The sequence below is a fragment of the Arctopsyche grandis genome, chromosome 8 (genome assembly GCF_051622035.1).
Source record: "Arctopsyche grandis isolate Sample6627 chromosome 8, ASM5162203v2, whole genome shotgun sequence".
Classification (NCBI taxonomy): Eukaryota; Metazoa; Arthropoda; class Insecta; order Trichoptera; family Hydropsychidae; genus Arctopsyche; species Arctopsyche grandis.
Window position 1 is genome coordinate 2409857 of NC_135362.1, and position 12415 is coordinate 2422271.

The 12415-nt window shown below is 34.0% G+C and overlaps 2 protein-coding genes and 1 long non-coding RNA gene across 4 annotated transcripts in view; all 3 read left to right on the forward strand.

Annotated features, from left to right (window-relative positions):
- Positions 1-8088, forward strand: part of LOC143916232 (uncharacterized) — a 54846-nt gene extending 46758 nt beyond the window's left edge. The window contains exon 2 of one of the 2 annotated variants that reach the window (XM_077437242.1): positions 5484-8082. In XM_077437242.1, coding sequence (XP_077293368.1) covers positions 5553-7103 — 1551 coding nt within the window. In that variant the 5' untranslated portion in view covers positions 5484-5552 and the 3' untranslated portion in view covers positions 7104-8082. Of the gene's footprint in view, positions 1-5483 lie in introns of both variants that reach the window. The other variant, XM_077437241.1, reaches the window with a different exon arrangement.
- LOC143915612 (uncharacterized) overlaps positions 1-12415 on the forward strand; it is an 854026-nt gene that overhangs the window by 708813 nt on the left and 132798 nt on the right. The window lies entirely within an intron of this gene.
- Positions 10225-10593, forward strand: LOC143916247 (uncharacterized). The gene is made up of 2 exons (XR_013260957.1): positions 10225-10413; positions 10511-10593. It is a non-coding gene; the product is annotated as an uncharacterized LOC143916247 (long non-coding RNA).

Here is a 12415-nt window from a genome sequence, read left to right on the forward strand (position 1 = left end):
TTCTTTTGGATTTATAAATAATTCTAGTTGGTAATGTTGGCAAAATTTTCAGCGTGGCGGGCTTTCAACAGAAAAGATGTCAGCACACAGAGGGTTAAAAATATATTTAAATTTGATATTAAAAAATTTAGTTCACTCTTTTGCAATTTTTTTATATCGAGGCAGTTGCGATAAAGTGACAGTTCAATCTAAGATGTCCTAGTGTGAGTGTCGGATGTTAGTTATGAAACTGAAAAAAATATATAATACTTTTCCGTCATCTTATCAGATGCATCGACGCTTAACCTCAATATCCTTGTAATTGGTAATTAACAAGACTACTTTTTTATTTCGATGCGCATATAAAAAAGTAAACTCTCACTAATAACAAAACCACGCATGCAAAATATGACATTTAACATCGAGACCGGAATGGAAATGAAGAGAAAACATACTAGATTCGGAAGTCTTGGACAGTTCAGTCGCATGCGAAATTTAGCACGTTGCATTATTAGATATTAGCACGTGTAAAGATTTCACTCCGGTTTGCATAATACGAGGTGTCTACAACGTGTGTAAAATTAGTCTCAAGTCATGTTTTTACATCACAAAAACAAAACTGTTCGGACGATATACGCGTATTGTCGAACAATGTCGACACGGCCCGCGTGTCACAATCATGCAAATTTTACAAATACGTACACATGCTTTTCATTTTACTTTTTTTCCATTTTAATTTTTGTGTAACGAATGCATACATCATGCGTGAACACTTTTCTGGGGGAAAAAAATCATCTCATATACGCCACGGTTAAAAGAGCGTGTCCGAAAAATTGCTACTTCTGATTGTGAGGTCTTATGTAAGGCTAATGTGCAAGGAAGTGCATTTACGTGTGTAAGTATGCTCGCGTATAATTCATTGTGTAAAGAGGAAATTATCCAATTTAACATGGTGGGCCTCGTGTGTGCGACCGCCTTTATAATTGTACGGGAAACGATGCAATCGTTGGCCGGCGTTCAGTTATTGGCCGCTCGTATTTTGATTGTGACATTAATGATAATGTTTTTGTGCTCTCGATGATGCTGCTTTTCAACACTAACTGATAGTAAGCAGCGTGGACTAGTGGTTAGCATATATGCTTTCGAAGCGTGACCACTATGGTCACGGGTTCGAGTCCCACTGGTTGCTGCTGGCCAGACCTTGGTTTGTGACTCAAGGTCGATCTTTTCCTATCAGAGTTTGCCAATTTATCTGATTCTTATTGAAACAGTTCCAACAAATTGTCAATCAGCATGTCGAATTTCGCTGATTCGTATAAGATCAGGGTTGTAGAATAGCTGGTGCGCACCGGTACGGCGTCCCGCCACCTTTTATCGGCACCGGTACGCGACCCGCCATAAAAATGACAAAAATCAAAATAGTATTAAATTTTAATTTTTTCGAAAAGTTTTACCACTTTTGCAATATTATTCACCCAAGCTCGATGACACGGAGCGCTCTCGTGCATAAAAATTCTGTCAGGATCAAGGATACCACCAGGCTTAATGTGAGGCACCAGGTCTTTAGCACATTTAAATATTGGCAAAATCGGGCGTACCGGCACCTAAAAATTTAGATTATCCATAGATGTCTGTACGATACTTTGTTAAAATTATTCTAAAAATCGTATATTGTAATTTGAATACTCTCCCAAATACTCACCCCACACGTATTATTGCTAGCATACATATGTCTATTTGAAACACACGTCTTTACAAATCTCAACATTACTCTATTTTTCTACTAATGATAATTGTCAACCCCACAAAGTTCTTTATTACGAACGTATGTTTGTCTTTCCAGATTTCAAATTAGTATTGTCTTAACCCCACGCACATTATTGCAACAATGTGTATTCGAAACACACGTCTTTACTCAATTCTCAATGTTTTTCTATTTTTTAAAGTAGTGATAATTGTCAACCCCACAGTTCTTTATTGCAAACGCATGCTCTTTTCAGATTTAAAATTACTAGATATTGTTTTAACTCCACTTTTAACCTTTGCCATGGTCTTACGACCATTATTTATTGACTTCTCCCCTCGCATACTTATTACTTAAACCCTGTAATTCACACATATGTAAAGACTTAAGTTTTATTACTTCTTCCTCCATATTGTTATTAAAATACTTTTATAGGGGATGGTACGAATGAGACGATTGGCATGTTGATGCGCGTGCTTTTATTATGGCAGCCGAAGACGGAGTGAGGTAGCAACTCTGAACACGGCCGAGTTGGTCCCAACTCGCAGGAAGGTGACCGAACTCGACCATGTCATATAGCGAGCCGCCACACTTTGTTTCATAATTAAACTCAAGTTATATTCAGATTTAGATATATGTATCCATGCTCTGTGATTGGTTGATTTCCAACCAGCACATTGAATAAATACCGCTGTCAACCCTTCATTTATTTACTTGTGGTAGCACTTCGAGACTAGTTACTTGTAATACAAACTTGTACATTAATCTCGTTTATACTTACTGCTATTTAAAGAATATAATCATTTGACAGAATCTGTGACTATAATATGCTTGTAATTGGCCAGGAAGGCGCATTGGAGCTTACCTGTTAGGCCTTCCTGGTATATACATATATGTATAAGTGTGAAAAAATAAAAACAATACGCTTGGATATCATAACACGATGGCTTGACCATCACTGGAAGTTTAATTAGAAAAGATAATTATAGCTATAAAAATCCCCCTCTCTCTTTACTTTGTTTGCCGATAAGTCCTGCTTCTGTAATATAATTCGAAATTTTAAATATGTATTGGTCTAGGTATAGACTTTCTACTTTTCAATACACGATTAGTGTTATTATTCAAATTAAAGAAAATATATACCGGAAAGTCATTAATAGTGTATATAGTAAAAAGGAAACCGGCGTAATCTGACACATACAATATTCATTAGCGAATTTATGCTCGCATAAAGTGTTATTTATACGCGAATAAAAAATGAAGAAGAAAGCATTTTACGTCATTCGATCAAAAAGAAGAGAAAACTTTTGACAGGTTGCGTTCGAATTAGCGATGTAAAAAAAGCGACATTATGGCGCAACGTAAACATTGTGCGATAACGCTTAACGAAAACGAGAATGATGACACATTATTTTTTCGATACAATAAACCCGTACTTGTATGCTCGTAAAAAGTTATGCTTACGGCCGCAACGGCCACTGATTTTATTGTCATAAATAAGTAACAAAACTTTTATCGAGCATGACTTTTTGAGAATAAATTTTGATGACTTCCTTATTAATTACTATAGATATGGTTGAATACATGCGTATCAGATTGATAATCATTTGGTTTTGAGAGGCCAAAGGACACCCACTGAATATTCCTTCCTGTTTCTGTTTACGTGTGAAACAACAGAATCATTTCAACCAAGTGGCATAGGGCATAGGTGGTCCTATGCCATTCCAAAACCATATAATCATTTCTATGTTGAGTCATCACGATTCTTGATGTATCAGTACCAGGGTCAATAGTATATTCGAGGCCCAATCCGTATTGAAAAAATATGTACTCAATTAATCATTATCCCACTGTTAATGCTATTTTATATTGAGTATTTTCTATTGAAAGATGTTTATTGGGATAGTGTTCTGGCCACACTATTTTTTGTTTTCGTTTAAAAGGGTTAATTGGAAGTGTGCCGAATTTTGAATCGGTAAAATTGCAATAAAGATATAGAAAAATCGCGCGATTTAAAAAACAAATATACCTCCGAATTTCGAGCCAATCCACATTTTTATTACCAGATTCGTGTTCACTGGGCATAGCTCTATAAGAAAAGTCATATCTCATCTCTGAACCAAAAAAAAATCGTCATTTGTCGAACAGTGTTATTTAGAAACCCAATAGAAAGCAGATTTAAAAATTGTAGCTAATCCAAATAAACCCTAGATAACTACCACCGAGGATTTCGAGTTTTGTAAAGGTGTGTTTAGACTCTCTAATATATCTTGCAACAATATAAAATAAACAAAACAAGTCTATTAAATGAATGTAGTTTTCCAAAACTAGTTCCATCTTCATTATTGTTGTTTACATGTAATGCTCACAATCTAAATGCCAAGCCACAATCTAAAATACTGCATAAAATAAATGCAGTTAGGGATTTCCATCGGGTAATTCTGCTACGGTTATAAATTCAGAAATTCCGGTGTAAACCAGTCTTTATAAACGTTGACAGATGAATGACACGGATTACACGACCCATGTGCAATGCAGTTTTTTTCAATGCTACCTGGAAAGGCTTAGCAGGTAGTACTTTTGTTTGTACATGCTCGATATACAACGCCTATCGCCGTTTTGCTGGCCCATGGACATTATTGGTCATCATTCAAAGGGCTAAGTGTAATAACGACATATTAAATGCGATGCGGTGCAAACGATCGACAAGCGCTAGACAGACTGAACCACAGATTAACGACACGTGTACCTTATATGCGTGCGCACTGCTCGCACTTACACTAAGCGAAATCTACCCGAAGTCCTGACATACCCATCTTGTATACGTTCTGTGCTTCTGATACTTTAGTTCCGAATTTTGCCTTATTAAACTCGCCAGAAAGATCCAACTCAATTTTAATAATTACCATTTTAATAATTGCATCTGCGCACATCGAAAGGTTACTCATCATCTGTTGTGCAATTTTTCATTCGTGAAGTCGAGAATTGCGTTTAAAGCAGCCATCCAGTTAATCTGTGGTTCAGTCTGTCTGGCGCTTTTCGATCGTTTGCACCAAACCCATTAAATGTCATATAATCAGTTGGCAGCTGAATACTGGAGTCTGGCCTACCATGATTTCATACTGACTGATCTTTCTCGGAATAGGCCTGTCTTGTCTGTTAATGTCATTCAAACGTACACATTTTGATCTAATTTGTTCATTTGGCAAATTGTGAATTCGAAGAATCAATTTTTTCTTGTAATCATAATCAGACAATGTAAAATCGTTTTATCATTATATACCTACCTATGTCATTTTGGTTACACCAGTTATTATTTTTTTTGCAACGACATACCAAAGGTGTGTTTAATTTGAAATTGTCACGACCATTGTTTTTTAGACACATATAAATTATCCATTCCATCACGATTCCTTCCAGTTGTTAAAAAAAAATTAGAACAATTTTCCCCACATAACGAGTATTATATTGCATGACAGTTGAAATAAAAATTGGTTTTTAAATATAAATATAGATTGATTTTTAAATATAGAGTCGTCCTATAATTTAAGCAACCGTTAAAAATCGCTATAATATTCTGCAAAGGTCATGCATATCTCTAATTGGGATTGATTGAATGATTGTCATGGGTCAATTGTTTTTGATTGGAATAGGACCGTTGCTAGTTTAATCATCACCATATCGGAAGAGTTAAAACCGTTACTCGTGTGATCTACATATTATTGTACTGAGACTAATCATTGTTTTGTTTTGATTCCAGATGATCCATGCAGAACTGTTGATCCTTCGAATATGAACGAATAGACGTGGGCTATCTAAACTTGTGAACATGGAGCACATTTATACCATTAAAGTGAAAAGAAAATTCGATCCTCGTGACCAGTACCCTTCGGAGCGGCGATACTCTGCCTCAACTGTCTTCGGCTTTGCCTGGGTTCACTTAGCATTAGGATTCACAGCTTTTCTTTTAGCATGCCTGGCTCTGTACAATCCATCCACTGTTAAAACTCTGGTTGTAGACATACCACAAATACACCGCAATGCGCAGAACGAGCCGCAGATAGTGCACGAGAAGATAACCCTTCAATTGTCAAATGATACTTTGGAAATTGCCACCGTTGAGAATACAATAGTTGACAATGACGTGGACTTATCTTCAGATAAGTCTACTAGTGTTGATTTTACCAATGATTATATACCGTCTTTGGTAATAGCTCCGGCTTTGTTGGCTTTGGGTGGTTTTGTAGCTGGATTTGCTGCCATTGTAGCTTCCCGCAGATGGTATATCGATCACAGCATCACCTGGTTCTTTTTATCTTCGGTATTGTCTACTGTACTTTCGCTGACTAGTGTTTGTATTATAGCGGCTTGGGTGGCTGATACTAGTGAGATCGGCATGAGCCTCTGCGACTATTTCTCTGATGGTAACTTGTTCGGTAAGGTTCACATTGAGGCAGACACTGTATCAAATAGTGAATCTGAGAATTCTACACTTTTCTACGTGATCAAAGTGCCGATGGATGACTTGAAAGCGCACAAGATTCCGCTGCTCGGCGAAGAAAGCAATCAGAGTAAGACTAGGAAGGTTTTATCTATCAATATTCTGATTGCAGCTTGTGTGGAATTGCTCTGGTCTTTGTTGAGCTTGAAGATAGCTTGGAGTGGTATGAGGTCTGATTATCCTGATGATGAAGCTTTAAATAACAGAAGGAATGGTGGAACAATGCATGTCATTACTGAGATCAAAGGTAATAATACGAAGCATCTTCCAAAGAACACAAAAATATTGCCTCCTCAGCCGGACTTGATTGAACACTATCCAAAGAACAACAAGATAAAAAAATTCTTTCAGACTCAACAAGAAAACGGTGGATTCTTCTTACGTACAAATCAAACTGAAAACGGTGGTCTGACGGTGATTGGTGAAAAGAATGATAATTTTCCTCAACGGGAAAGCAATGCCGAGTACAAAGAAAGAATGATGAACTTTCTGAACAAGTGTGCAGCCAGTGGAGGCTTGGACCAAATTAGCTTATCTCCGTCGGATATTGAAAACATTCCATATGGAGATGAAGAGCCGACTGTTATCGGGAAAGTCTTGGACCAGAATGGTATTGAGCGGAAGCTCACTACTATAAACTGGGGAGATAGACACGACTACACTGTATACGATCAAAATACGCTCGATCTTGAAAAAGTCTTGAGAGCTCGACTGCAGACAAGCATGCAGAAGTCAAACGAAGCTCAACGTGAGTTGGTCTTACCAGATATGGACTCGTTGGAGATGAACGACAATGCCGATGATAATGAGAGATTTTATCGTGCAACGATTTCAGAACACACCGACACCGATAACGAAGAGTCAAAAGAGTTGAATTGAACGTAACGACAGTTCGTCTTCAAACTTTGTACAAAATATACCATCATTGATGGTGTATGTTAATTATATGAATTTTTTTTAAATATTTTATTCATATTATACATTTGTAATTGAAGAACGAAATCCACCAATTAATTATAAACGTGAAAGTAAGGGAGACGCTATGATAGTCGTCGGCTATTGTATAGTTGTTGGTCATTTGCATTTTAAATTTAAACCATTTGACATTACCGAGAACCCTTTTTCGTACAATACTTTTGTCGCTTCCGTTCATTACTAACTGATAGCAATATAGCAATTGGCTTTCGTGTATTGTTTTGATTCAAATGGCTAACAACTGTAACAATTCCTTACCTGTTTTGTAAATGTAAATTGGATGCGTAAACATAATCGAATAGCAAGCATCGAATTTTAATCTAGAATTGTGTCAACTAAAATATTTAATAAAAACTAGTCTATTTTTAATCTAAGTTACGCATTTTTCATTTCGTTTGATTTTTAGGTTATATATATTTTTTGAAAATCTTGTATTATTTTACAAGTATTATGATATAATTGGCATTGTACGAAAAGTTCTATTGGGGAATTTACATATACAAGTGTGTGGCAATTTGAAATAAATTGTAGAGTTAGTGCATATTACCTTAAACGTTTTAACTTAAATATTTTGCATGATATTGGATGTTTGGCGTAAATTTCCCTTTATTTTAATTATTCTTTTTTGCGTAATGCATATTTACCGTTATTATTTTAAAATTCAAGGACACATTGTATCATACACTTATACATAGAATGATTTGTATACATATATAGGAAAAAATTGCACTGAATAGCTTGTTTATTTTAACGGTAAATATTTTTATTATATAAGTACATAAACGTATATTAGGATTAATACCAATAAATACTAAGCATAAAAATGTGAACTGATAGTCAATTAATAATGTATTTTTTATGAATTATAAATAAAAAATTTCCTATTTTTTATGTTTCATTTATTTTGATACAATTTATGCTTACATGCAGTAAATCTCTTTCAGGTTATGAAATTCTTATTTACCTGCATTTAGGATTTCGATTAATTTTGGCTGTTAGTAGTTTTTAGGCCTCTCGAGTTAACCTGTTAAAGCTAAATTCATCGTTTGAAGAAACATTAACCAATGCAATGGTGTTAAGCTTTATATTTAGTGGTATACGGGGGGGGGGGGGGGGACGGGGGGACGTTTATATTTAAAATGTATATTTTACATTTCTAATCGACTATTGAATGAATTCGCGACGCTGGACAATGACCAAATTGAACAAGCGTCTCCACAAAAAATGTAGAGCAAAAGACGACCCTTGTACGTGTCACAACAACCTTAATGCACCAGATGTTTTACTTGTTCAAAATTACACTGGGCTTATCGTCTTATCCAACACTCATCTATACTTCCTTGATCTACACATGTACATATAATTGGCTGCACGCAGTCTCCGCATACACTCACATACAACTTCTATAAACATATAAATATATAGAATTAGAAGTGTTAGATCAATTTCAAAGGGCAAATTATAATAATTATAATAGAAAAAAAAATAGTTCTTGTTTTTGAATCTTACATGGAACTTGAGCATCAATTTGACGCTTTTGTTATACGTTTTTCGTACTTTTGTAAACATTTGGCCTTCTTATTAATCTTTTAAACGGCGACTAATTTCAAATGTCAATCTTTCATTACTTTTTCTAATACACATACCAACAAGTTGAATCAATAACAATTAGCGTATTACAAGCATATACTAAACTTTACATATGTACTATTTCTCTACTCAGACCAGATTGCAAAGAAAATGAGTGGTATTTTTGATTTTTAAATGCTTTTTATTATTACTAAATTATGTATGTTCACAATACATCTATTTTAATAGCTACTGATCTACTGATCATTTTCTATTTTACAATTTTAAATTAATTTTGTTAGTAATCATTATTATAATGTTAATATGTCCAGCGTAATAGAAAAAAGAGCTCAAAAACATATTGACAATTCTTATAAATGCTCATAATACATCTAATACATAATATTAATTAAAGACTCTCTAAAGTCGATGACCTAAAGCAGATCGTGTTTAGGTAATCTGTGTGTTATATACCTGAAGGGTATAGACATTTTGTTGTAATCACCGAGACTCTTCACAAGTGGGTTAGTATGGTTATTAGTGATTATGTGATAGAATCTACTGGTTAGTTTGTTAGCAATGTCTGTAACAAATGGAATATTATATATGGCATGCAGTTTTTTCAAGTTAGTATATATGTGTGTATTATAAATTATTTTTAGGGATTTATTATGTATAACTTGGAGCTTGGAAAGGTTAGTATTCGAGGCGTTATTCCATACAGGTGAAGCATAGGTTAATAATGGTAATATGAGCGCGCGATATAATTTTATTTTATTTTGAGTTGATAAAGAACTATGGCGATTAAACATTGGATATATTGAGGATATACCCCGCATCGCCTTGCATTTCGCTCCCTCAATGTGAGGTGCCCATCTCATTCTTTTATCGAACGTTACTCCTAAATATTTTATTACTGACTGCCATTTCAGACTTTCTCGAAAATGAGTGGTATGAATAGTGTCGCTTTGCATATAATTTATAAACCATTTATTTATCTACACAAGCTGCTAGGATCACAAATATTCATCGTGGCAAGAGACAGAATCGAACCTAAGACAAAATGGCTCATACCATATGTGATATTACATATTGTAATATCTACATATGTAACGATCAAGACTGCCTTGAATTCTTCAGTAGAATACAGCAAAATATCTTCAATAACAATGCTATTCTATAAAATGTCGTAAATTGTCTCAGCAGTCGATTCAACCACTACGTGGATATTAGATATTTATAATTATAAACAAACGGTTAAATTGATTGAGATGTATGACCGTTTGCATGCCAACATGTTGCATATAAAATTTTACATAGTAAATGTCGCACTTCACGTTGCGTATTGTATTTTGATGTGTGCTATATTGATTTGCCCCCTCTGTTACGAAGGCTCAGTCGAATATGGGGGTTACATATTCATGATGCTTTTGAAGGTCGACGTGACGTTAGTACTATTCGTGATGATGAATCTGTTGGTGCTGTTTCAAATGAGGCTCTTGAATTGTCGGCTCGCTTCCAAGTACGCCATAATCTTAAAATCCAACCCGTTCTTCGTTCAAAATTTTAGCCCGACTATGCATGGAAATGTTAACGTCAAATCGATGAAGAGAAAATTCTTTAAACTGGCCATGCTATTGAAAATGTATTACACTTGAATAGAATTCATGAAAGGTTTTGTATTGAAGTGTCTTACCATATTTTAAAGTTATGCTTTTTCTATATAACTACATATTTTGTAGATTAGATGATGTTGTTACCCGTTGAAGTATTCATTGGTTTTGTTACGTCTGTAAATCACTTGATACTAAACATCTTCTCAGTGGTAAGTATATATATAAAATTAAAAGTATTATGAAAGTTACTCGTACGCAGGAACTTTTTGACTTTTTAATATAAATTACACTGAGCAACAAAAAATCACGTTTTTGAGTTACCAGAGCAGAGACTAACCAATTGTTTTTTAAGTTTGACCCACTGAATTCGAATATGATAATGATTTTTTTTGTTTGGGTCTCCTTTACGAGATATGAGATTCAATTTACAATAATTTGTTTTGTATAGTCAGACCTAACTGGTTGTCATCGTTCTAGATTTACTCCAATTCATATGAATAAATATATTAATTTTATCTTTACTTTATACCAGGAAGGACTGACAGGTAGCTCTAATGCGCTTTCCTGGCCAGAAACATCGTACATTTGATACAAATAATATTAGTATGATACAAAGTAGATAAATACATATCAATTATTATCCACAGAGACATTTATGGTCAAATTTGTGAATTTGTAGTATTTTGTATAATTCAGCAAAATTCGAGATTGCTAAAACTCGGGATTTTGTGAGGAAATGCCAATTTGTTGGAACCGTTTCAATGAAAATCAGATCAATTGGCAAACTCTGATAGGAAACGATCGACCTGGAGTCACAAATCCAAGGTCTGGCCAGCAGAAACCAGTGGGATTTGAACCCGTGACCACCCCGTTCAAAGCATTATATTCAAACCACTCGTTTATTCTGCTGATTAAATCAAATAACAATAGCATGAATTTATTAATAATGCATATTTACTGTTGTCTATCACATGAATATATTTGATAGCTTACTATCAAATTCTGAAAAAAATTATATATATTTTAACCCTAGTACGGATACTAAAATTTTCTAACACAAATGGATACGTATATCGGCCTGATTTTTAAATGTTTTATTGTTGATTTATGGTTTTATATGAGGAATAATTGAGTAAAAAAATATTATTTAATTTTGATTTTTAAATGCTTTTTATTATTACGAAATTATGTTCACAATACATCTTATATCTATTTTAATAGCTACTGATCTACTGATCACTTTCTATTTTACAATTAAATTTAATTTGGTTAGTAATCATAGTATTATTTTATTCTAATGTTAATCTACAGCATGATAGAAAAAAGAGCTCAAAAACCTATGTACAATCCTTAATTGAATGTAATAAAATGCAACAGAACTTTGAAAATAGATAATCCCATTGTAAGTGCCCTACGCCATAAAATGTTTTATTACAATTAATAAATATGGTGATTTGTAAATAAAGGAAGTAGAAGCTTATTAACCATTTTTTTCTATAATTAAATTTTTAAGAGGTGAGCGAGTCGATTAGACCCATCTTTTCCGGATTAGGGTTAAATATGACTTGTCCAAGATTTCAGGACAAACCTTAGTTAGCTCTTATGGAGGACGTTAGGACCAGGGATTTTGAAAATATAATAGTAGATTTACTATTGAAGTAGTGTAATTTGAAAACCACTCATATGCAAGCTATGTACAAACATATGTTGTTAAAATCATACATAGTAAAATTCAATTATCGTAAAAAGGTTCAAATTAATTTGATTGTATTTATTTAATAATTTTAATTTTCCATTAGAATTAATTAACTAGTGTTGTAATTTGTAATTATAGTTATATAATTTACGGAGCTTCTGTATTGTGTTAAGTATATAAATTGGTGCAGCATGACAGTTAACGTTGGATATCATGTAATTTTTAAACCGTTTATATACTTACATGAGCTGCTGGGATGTCAAATATTCAACATGACAGGAAGAAATGTGATAGAGCGAAAAACAAAATGGACGATGTTATATATCGTTCTTCAT